The following is a 10000-nucleotide window of genomic DNA, read 5'->3' as shown; positions in this document are numbered from 1 at the left end:
GTTCACTTTACTAAAAACTCATTATTCACCCACCCGAGTAAATAGCGCAGCACCTCCACCACATCTGTAACCGGTTCCAGAAAGATGGCCATCCGCTTGTAAGAGACCACCATACTGAATAGGTCAAAGGTCACGGTTCGAGGGCTAACCAGGTCAGACGTGCTGTCCAGGGATGACGTGTCTTTACTGGACATCCGGCTCGGCTCTGTTCGCTCTCCTGTGGCGGGTGGAGCCTCCTGACTGCTCGCCTGCATCCTCTCACTCGATCGCTGTTCAGTCAGTGCTAGAATGACTGGCTTTTGAGCTACATCAGGGGCACACACACACGCGCACACACACACGCGCACACACACACGCGCACACACACACGCGCACACACACACGCGCACACACACACGCGCACACACACACACACAGACACACACACACAGACATACACACACACACACACAGACAGAGAGACAGACACACACAGACATACACATACACACACACACACACACACACACACACACACAGACACAGACAGACACACACAGACCCAGAGAGAGACAAACACACACACACACACACACACACACACACACACAGACAGACAGACAGACAGGCAGACAGACACACACAAGGACACACACACAAGGACACACACACAAGGACACACACACAAGGACACACACACAAGGACACACACACATTTTTATTTGATTTTCACCATAACGTAAGTGAGACACAAATCCCTGAGACTCACATAACCACATACACCTTTGTGTAGAACCGTGTGTTCAGTTTTTAATCAATTCTGAATGTTTTTATTGTTTTTAATCATCTCTGTATAGTAACTGTTTCTTAATGCGATCTTAGCAAACCTAAATATTGTGATAACAGAATTTTGTGTCGGTATAAACTCTGTTATAAAAGTAGTAGTAATAATAATAATAATAATAATGACACTTCTGAGTATCCGGTTCCTATTACTAGCTTTAGCTCGTTAGCATCTTCGACGTTGCAGTTTATTATGTGTTTATTTACCTTTTCTCGTGTTTTCACGCTGTTAAGCGCAGTGTGTGAGAGATTTGCACCTCATCCGCCATCCAAAAGTCTCCAACAATGTTTATAATTTATATCAATCCACTTAAACGCCAAAGTAAACAACGGTTCATTCCAGAGTGCCAAACTACTTCCGCATAGCGCAGGCTGCCGTGTCGATCGCCGAACCAGGATAAGAGCTTTAATCAGATCACACAATCAAACACTGATAGCATCGATTTGACCTTGGATCAAACGTTCCACCTTTTTTGCTGTTGGTTCAGATGTTTACGATAGAAAGATCTAATGTGTCAGTGATAACAAAGTCCTCGCATGTGCAGATTTATAGGTGCAATAGTTTACTTGCTTAGTAGTACAAATAATGTGGAACATTTTCTAGAGGTTATTTATCTAAATAATGGTGTCCTGTGTGAGAGGGTTGTGTGGAAACATGGTCACATGATGGTTTCATCAGCTGATACTCACAGCATCACATGTTCCTTTTGTGTAGGTGTCAGTAAAGTATTCACACAGACACACACACAGTCAGACAGACACACACACACACACACACACACACAAAGACACACACAGAGACAGATAGACACACAGAGACAGACACACACACAGACAGACACACACACACACACAAACAGACAGACACACACCGACAGACAAACACAGACAGACAGACACACTGACAGACACACACACAGACAGACACACACACAAACAGACAGACACACACCGACAGACAAACACAGACAGACAGACACACTGACAGACACACACACAGACAGACACACACACAGACAAACACACAGACACAGACAGACAGACAGAGACAGACACACACAGACAGACACACACACAGACACAGACAAACACACAGACAGACACACACACAGACAAACACACAGACAGACACACACACACACACACAGAGACAGACAGACACACACACACACACACACACACAGATCAGTTATCTGAGTAGAACTGTGTGCATCAGACCAGCATGATGTTTACACACCACAGCACCAACACCTAGAGGTCTTTAATGACTTTCTGTAAAATAATATTTTAAACATTAAACACAAATATTCTACACTTACAATAGCTCTGAAACTTTTATTATAATTTTTAAATTATTTTGTGTAAGTTAACAGTTAATAGTTGTCATAAACAACAAGTTCATTTGTTACAGCAACGTTTTATTTCGACACACTTTACTTCTGTAAAATCAGTCACTGATTAAATGACGATGTAAAACTGTAAATCTGATGTAAGGCTGCTTAACACGGCAGTGCAGAAGTGGGCGTGTCTAAATGTGCATGTCATGCATATTCATGTCAAATATTTAGAGATGTTTTCAGATGTTTTTTTTATTTGTTTGTATACACACACACACACACATATATATATATATATATTAAAATAGATGAAAACAGTTAATTGCTCTACAGAATTATTTTTACTGATATCAAATTGTAATTTCATTACAGTTCAGTTAAATGGCACGTGGTCTAACATGCTTAAAATATTTATTCGCACACGTTTTATGGATTTTATAAGTGTTTCCCTACAAGTTCGTCCCTCTTTCTTTGTACAACATGTCACTCTGTCACTCTGCAGGAATGAAGATCAGCGCCAATGACGTCAATGAAAATGACACCTTTTTTTTTCTTCTCTTTTTTTCATTCTCTGTACACTAGCGCTCACGGAGAGCTGCGCTGTGATTGGTCAGAAGTAGTAAAGATAGGCGGGTCTTAACGCTATCCGAGTTCTCTGATTGGACAACGATGCGTTGAACGTAAGCGGAAGAATTGTGGCTTGAAAAAAAAAAATAAAAAATGATCCGCAAAAACACTAAAACACACACACACACACACACACACACACACCGAGTTTAATCTCCCAACTCAGTAATACAGAGGATTTTAAAGATCCAGCCGCTTCCGGATGATACAGCTGTGATTAAGGGGATAAAAATCACCATCAGGACACTAAACGGTCAGTCTGTACTTTTCTGTGTTCATGCATATGTTTTATTTTTATTTCTTACACAACACTAACACATGCATGTGTGTGTGCACTAACAATAATAACATAATAATCCACCGTGAACAAAGTTACACTTAGTTACAGAAACCTAACGACGCGTCCGTGTTAAACCAGCTGCATAACGACGGTTTAAGTGTCTCGTGTTCACGACGCGTCCATTTAACGACAATAATAAAGTGAAATAAAGCCAAGGTGGAGATTTATAGGAGCCGTAAATACAATGAACAGCTGCGCACGTGCCCGCCCGCTGACGTCACCGGCACGACACAAACGTTAATGTAGCTGTTACAGGCGTGCAATTGCTGCATGTTCGCTTTCACGTCGTTTATTAACCCCCGTCGCATTAGTTTCCTTTCCTGTCTCTCATCCCTTATTTATTTATTCATTCATTTATTTATTTTCCTTATCGCTCGCGCACGGAGAGCGGCAAAGACTGCAGTGCGTCGGCGTGACGTCATCACACGGTCTGCAAAAACAAGGCGTTCGTTAGAAACGCGTATGCGGCGGAACGGTGACGTAATCAGCAGTGACGTCATCAGGCAGCTTAGTAACGGTTTTCTGCACAGACGTAGAAATCAAAACAAGCCGAAAGATTTATTTATTTGTTTGTTTTGTTTGTTTATTTATGTACTACGGATCAGTTTGGAATGAGTTCATCTTTATTATATGGGGAGAGGAAAAAAAAAAAAACATTATTTTTGGATGAATTAAAAAGAATGACGTCATGTTAACCAGAGATGGGGGACTCGAGTCATATGACTTGACTCGAGTCAGACTTGAGTCGCAAATTTGAGACTTGAGACTTGCTTGACAAATATTAAAAAAAGACTCGACTTGACTTTGACTTGACGTTCATGACTTGAGACTTGACTCGGACTTGAGTTAAATGACTCAGAGATGGGGGACTCGACTTGACTCGAGTCAGACTTGTCACAAATTTGAGACTTGAGACTTGCTTGACAAATATTTAAAAAAAACTCGACTTGACTTTGACTTGACATTCATGACTTGAGACTTACTTGTGACTTGCACATGTGTGACTTACTCCCACCTCTGATATTAATTAATAACTGTTATTATTATTAATAATAATAATAATAATAATAATAATAATAATAATAATAATTTATTGTGAGCTGGGGGGCACGGTGGCTTAGTGGTTAGTACATTTGCCTCACACCTCCAGGGTTGTGGGTTCGATTCCCGCCTCCGCCTTGTATGTGTGGAGTTTGCATGGCATCTCTGGAAAATTGTCCGTAGTGTGTGTGTGTGAGTGAATGAGAGTGTGTGTGTGTGCCCTGTGATGGGTTGGCACTCCGTCCAGGGTGTATCCTGCCTTGATGCCCGATGACGCCTGAGATAGGCACAGGCTCCCCGTGAAACGAGGTAGTTTGGATAAGCGGTAGAAAATGAGTGAGTGAGTATTGTGAGCTCATATTCTCCTGTGATATGGAGCTGTGCATTACACCCACACATAAGGAAGTAGGAATAAAGACTCTTACTGTGACTAGGTGCGAAATTGTCAACTTCGGTGTGTAATATGCACTATTAGCGTGGTTTAGGAGACACCGCAGGATTATCGGGATCGTTTATCAGTGTCGTTCTGCAGGATGTGTTCAGCTATAACACACTCTTGTGTGTAAACCTGCTGCAGTGTTTATTTTCCATTTCAGTCAGGACACGTGGTGTTTTTAAGCCCCTGTGGTGTGTTCAGGTCACCGAGGTAACGATTAGTCGTGTTTTTAATGGCCTGAGTAGCTCTAACTCCTTCTTGTATTTCCAACACACATGTAATTAACACAGAAAGGCGAACAGGACGTGCAGATAGACGCAGTCAGCAAACTGGAAGGAAAGGAACAAAACACACACGTCTTTAGAAACTCTGTTCTCTGGAAGGTGAAGTACATTCATTCTCATGTAATTTGCTCATTAGTTGGTGTGTTTCCGGTAGCAGTGATACTCCAGGATTAATGGTATGTTTGTATGTTTAGTGCTGAGTGTGAGGATTATATAGTGTTTACACAACAACGCTTTTTGTTTTTCTCTACAAACCATCAGGAAGCTGAATGTATTGTAGGTTTGGTCACTCTTGCACTTTCAAGGTTTCATTTAGTCTTGTGTTTTTATTCTCTATTATTTATTTGGGAGCTTCTTTTATCCCAGAGTCTTGTTTGAACATACAACACAACCTTTAATCTCACAACCTTTTTGTCGTCTCCAAGCTGAAAATGTTTACTGAAGCCCCGCCCCTTTAACGCTTTGCCCCCTCAGAGCTGCAGATGGAGGAGGTCGGTGTCAGTGCTGCTGCAGTGCTGCCCGGAGCGCCTCAGCCCACTTTCTGTCGGACCTCCGCCTCCGAGCGCCGCATGCGCAAGTCGGGTTCTGCCAACATCTTCCAGGGGGTGAACCTGCGGCAGCTCAGGCGCCTCTTCCACTCTGCTGGGGAACCGGACGCCGAGCAGAAAGCCAGACAGGTGTGGAGGAACCGGAGAAGAACAGAAGGAAACGAGGAGGATGGAGATGGAGATGAGGTCTCAGATGAGGAGGAGGATGAAGGGCTGGCACAGGCACTGGTGGGGCTCCGGGTGAGGACGAGGAACCGCAGTGGGATCAGAGCAGAAACCAGCAGAGGGGTCCGAGCAATCGGCCACAGCAGGTCAGAGACATGTGATATAGAAAGGTTTGACAAACAAAGCAATAAAATCTCAGTCTGACCTGACACACACACACACACACACATATACACACACGCGCACGCTCACACACACACACACAGTCAACACAAACTGAGGCTTAATTATTTCTTAGTGATACCGTTATAGACACTTCTGAGTGAGACACTTCTGAACAGAGGCTGTTGCTTTGTTTTCATATAAAATTGTTAGCATCATAATGTCTGGAAACATTTTTTGAGATTTGGCATGTGTACATTTTTATATACTTTTTTAAAATAAGTTACACACCTTAGAAATCTTTTTTTGATAAACACCTTAACATTTTTAAGATTTTACATAAATGTCCCTCATTTTTACATGAAATAATCAAAGGGTTGGGGGGCACGGTGGCTTAGTGGTTAGCACGTTTGCCTCACACCTCCAGGGTTGGGGGTTCGATTCCCACCTCCACCTTGTGTGTGTGGAGTTTGCATGTTCTCCCTGTGCCTCAGGGGTTTCCTCCGGGTACTCCGGTTTCCTCCCCCAGTCCAAAGACATGCATGGTAGGTTGATTGGCATCTCTGGAAAATTGTCCGTAGTGTGTGATTGTGTGAGTGAATGAGAGTGTGTGTGTGCGCCCTGCGATGGGTTGGCACTCCGTCCAGGATGTATCCTGCCTTGATGCCCGATGACGCCTGAGATAGGCACAGGCTCCCTGTGACCCGAGGTAGTTCAGATAAGCGGTAGAAGATGAGTAAGAGTGAGATAGTAAAAATATTGTTGAATCGTGATGATTATTAAAATCCTGATGTTATTGAACGCATCATGTTGGTGGTGTCATACTGCTGGGTTTCGATCTGGTGATGATTCCCTGTTTTCTTTCCAGAGCGAACGAGCGGACGCCATCGGAGGTCCCGGCCGATGCCGATGCCAAGTCATGTGACCCAGCGAAAGAGGAAGAGATGGGGACGACGTGGAGCCGGGACGAGAAAGATCCGGAGCGCTACCTGCACCGAATACGTCACTGACGCCGCAGCTCGCTAAGCTCAAACAACACCAAACGACACGATGTAGCCGCAACACTAAACTCACCATCAGGGAGCTAAAACGTGAACACTACGATGGAGAGACACTACAGAGCTGCTGCTCACGTGTGTTTACTGCAAAACTACATCACGCTGCTGCTGCTGCTGCAACAAATAAATAATAAAAAAAAAAAAAAGAATAACTAAAGAAGACCCGTTCGACACGCTGACGTTCACTACAATTCCCAAATCGTCACTGCATTACGATGTTACGCTTTCAAACACGTGCTGTTCGTCTCATGCACACGTGAACGCGACATCACTTAACAAACTATGGAACATGAACTGAAAAAGAATCCCAAATCAGATGCTGGTCCAAATTCACCTAGAGGTTAAAATGCTGCTCAAACAATATTAAGACAAGGAAAAAATAAAAGAGTAGAAAGAAAAACAACATGGTTTCAGCACTTCGGTGCTTGGACCCCTAACAACCTGGAAACAACTTCTACCTCGTTACACCACATCTGTCAAATTTCTTTTTAATCAGTTACTCTGTTTAAATGAATCATCAATGAAACACAGTGACTTTTTGATCGCAAACGTCCATATTTTGAATCTTGACACAGCAAAAGGAAAAATAACCGATAATTTACAATCTGTCTTCGACACAGAACCCTATTGAAGCGCGTCTGGTAATTTTTTTACCTCAGGATATGTCGTATTTGGAAAGAAAAACGTGTTTGGGTTCCATATCGTGCCATTACGATCATCATTATTAAAATAACGGGTTGCCCAAGAATCTTTTTTTAATCCTGCAGCGTCACTCTAAAACGTCTCCTCGGATCACCTGGTCGTACTTGAGTTTCACGTCGTCGTCTTCTGTAGCAATAGAGTTAGCAACGTGTGCTCCAGCGTTCAGGACATTTTGTTGATGATGATGATGAAGAATATGCATTGAAGAGTAAATCACTCGTTCTTCCACATTACGGTGTTTTATCACCGAGAACGGTTAATACGCTCTGACGCCGACGATGTTGAGTAGTGTAGCATAGAGAAATAAAAATTAGCTTCCCTCTAGGTTTTTTGCTCCGTTGTAGACTGAAATTGTAATATATTAACATCACTCTAATAGGAAATGTAGCTGCGGTGTTATCCGGGTTCTTCAGGAGGTTGAGGGTTGTGTCAGTTCCTGAGAACAAGAACTCTTTCAGGACGCGAAGAATTACAATATGCCCATTTTTTGGAGTATTTACAGTAGCCAGATTAGTTTGTTTTAATTTAATGGGGTTTCATCAAGAATCATCATTTTGCCACCAGTGGATTATGGGTAATCCTCAAGGCTACGTCATTAGTCCACTCTTGTTTTAGACCGCTATAATAATTTAAGCCAGTGTAGCAAACTGTATTAACGACAACACTAAGAGGACAAAAACTAAACTACACTACAGCACCATGGGACACAAAGCGACACTTCACTATCGACTCCACCGTGTGATTTTTACCGAAGAATCTGGAAAATATGGTGTACATCTGATATTAGAGTCTAAAGGATTGTTAGAAAAGTGTTTTATATGGATCCAGTGTTTAAAATCTTACAGTAATATAAACACAGCACTCTAGTGTGTTATCACTAAAGTTCTTCACTTCTTTGCTGTTTTTTATATGTATTTGTACTCTATAGCTCCACTATGTATGGTATTATTTTGTTGTATTTTTGTGCCACGTTGTGATTAATGTGCAATTAAAAACCAAACAAAAAGCCAAACAAAAATCAAGCTTCTGGGAACCATTTACTGTTTCGGTTACAGCGTATATTTTCTGGCTAAATTACATTACATACAAATTTATACAGTGCATCATAAATCGCCATGACATTGTTAGGGTCAGTTTCTTTGAATCATTGAAGAAAACATAATGTTAATTTTAAAAAAAAATTATAAAATAATAAAAAAAAACAAAAAAAACAAGGGGGAAAAAAAACAGAGTTTTTCTGCACATGCTCAGTCGGCATCAGAGAGCTGCATGCGTCTGATGGACAAAATACAGAATGTGGAATAAAATGTAAGACTGACGAATGCAACAGAAGATCTTAAAACAACAAAACAAAGTGTGTGTGTGAGCGAGATAGAGAGAGAGAGAGAGAGAAAGAGAGAGAGAGAGAGAGAAAGAGAGGGCAAGCAGGAGAAGCTCTACACAGAAGTCTTGCACTGTTGTCAGTTACAAGTGTTTTAGGTTCAGTGGTTATGGACATGCACTTCTTCCTCCAAACCACCAGAGGGAGACAGTGCAGGTAAGAGAGAACTGCAGGGTTACATGCACGTCCATCACCAGTGTGATTGTAGTATAATGGGGTGTGTGTGTGTGTGTGTGTGTGTGTGTGTGTGTGTATAGATGTGCAAACAGTGTTGCAGGTCAGTGTATCTTTATTAAAGTAATGTTCCAAGAATCACAGATTTGATTCTGGGAGGGAAAAAAAAAAAGGCTAAAAGGAAGTGGATCCTCTGCTTCTGTCATTCAAACATTGTCTCTTTTCAGTTCTTTCCCAAAATGCAGTTCATAAGGAAGAGCAGCATGTCTCGGGTTAGCTACGCCCACCACCCGGGTACGCATCACCACCATGTGAAAAACGGTCGTCTGCTCTGGAAACTTTGCGTGTAGGACTCGCTGTTGGCGCGCTGCGGCGCCCGAGCCGTCTCCACGATCACGGGGGGCATCTCAACCAGCTGCAAGGGGGATTTACTGTCCTTCAGGGCCTGAGTCAGGTTCAGGATCTGAGAGAGAACCGAAAAACATTTATTTAACACCACCTGAGAACGTACTGACACGCTCGCCTTCCACTTTATTAGGAACACCTACACCTTCATGCAGTTAACTGATCAACCAATCATGTAGCAGCACACTGAAGAATCCCAGGAAAATCCCAGGAAAATCCCAGGAAAGTCCCAGGACATAAGCAGGTTGTGAAATATTCTTATTGTGAAATATAAAGCAGCCTGACAGTAACAACCAGATGGAGTTTTTCCATAGTCTGAGGTTTGATGTGAACGTTTACTGAAACACTTTTACACACGATTGGCTGATTAGATAACAGCATGAATGTGAACTTATCTGTGTGTGTGTGTGTGTGAGAGAGAGAGAAGTACTGACCTGCCCTCTCATTACTGAGATCTGTTTGTGAAATTGGCCTCTGTCAAAACCTGGATCTTTCTGCAACACGCACACACACACACA

The 10000-nt window shown here is 42.4% G+C and overlaps 3 protein-coding genes across 5 annotated transcripts in view; 1 reads left to right on the top strand and 2 right to left on the bottom strand.

The window, feature by feature from the left end:
- zfyve27 (zinc finger, FYVE domain containing 27) overlaps window positions 1-1302 on the bottom strand; it is an 8447-nt gene extending 7145 nt beyond the window's left edge. For 2 of the 3 annotated variants that reach the window (XM_060860527.1, XM_060860526.1), the window contains exons 1-2: window positions 1030-1302; window positions 34-304 (exon numbers count right to left, since the gene is read on the bottom strand). In XM_060860527.1, coding sequence (XP_060716510.1) covers window positions 34-254 — 221 coding nt within the window. In that variant the 5' untranslated portion in view covers window positions 255-304; window positions 1030-1302. The remainder of the gene's footprint in view (window positions 1-33; window positions 305-1029) is intronic. The other variant, XM_060860528.1, reaches the window with a different exon arrangement.
- Window positions 1303-2879: 1577 nt separating this feature from the next.
- On the top strand, window positions 2880-8691 carry avpi1 (arginine vasopressin induced 1). Its single transcript, XM_060860572.1, has 3 exons — window positions 2880-3039; window positions 5362-5746; window positions 6631-8691. The coding sequence occupies exons 2-3, from the start codon at window positions 5370-5372 to the stop codon at window positions 6770-6772; spliced, it is 519 nt and encodes a 172-aa protein (XP_060716555.1). The 5' UTR covers window positions 2880-3039; window positions 5362-5369; the 3' UTR covers window positions 6773-8691.
- The window catches only part of pi4k2a (phosphatidylinositol 4-kinase type 2 alpha), a 12321-nt gene continuing 10861 nt past the window's right edge, over window positions 8541-10000 (bottom strand). The window contains exons 8-9 of the mRNA XM_060860525.1: window positions 9917-9976; window positions 8541-9540 (exon numbers count right to left, since the gene is read on the bottom strand). Coding sequence (XP_060716508.1) covers window positions 9379-9540; window positions 9917-9976 — 222 coding nt within the window. The 3' untranslated portion in view covers window positions 8541-9378. The remainder of the gene's footprint in view (window positions 9541-9916; window positions 9977-10000) is intronic.

The sequence above is a fragment of the Tachysurus vachellii genome, chromosome 24 (genome assembly GCF_030014155.1).
Source record: "Tachysurus vachellii isolate PV-2020 chromosome 24, HZAU_Pvac_v1, whole genome shotgun sequence".
Taxonomy (NCBI): domain Eukaryota; kingdom Metazoa; phylum Chordata; class Actinopteri; order Siluriformes; family Bagridae; genus Tachysurus; species Tachysurus vachellii.
The sequence above is the reverse complement of the archived record's forward strand: the minus strand, read 5'-3'. Positions and strand labels throughout refer to the sequence as shown.

Coding starts and splice junctions, on each gene's coding strand:
- avpi1 (XM_060860572.1), top strand. CDS start 5,370: ATGGAGGAGGTCGGTGTCAGTGCTGCTGCAGTGCTGCCCGGAGCGCCT. Junction 5,747..6,630: donor CGAGCAATCGGCCACAGCAG/GTCAGAGACATG, acceptor TTTTCTTTCCAG/AGCGAACGAGCGGACGCCAT.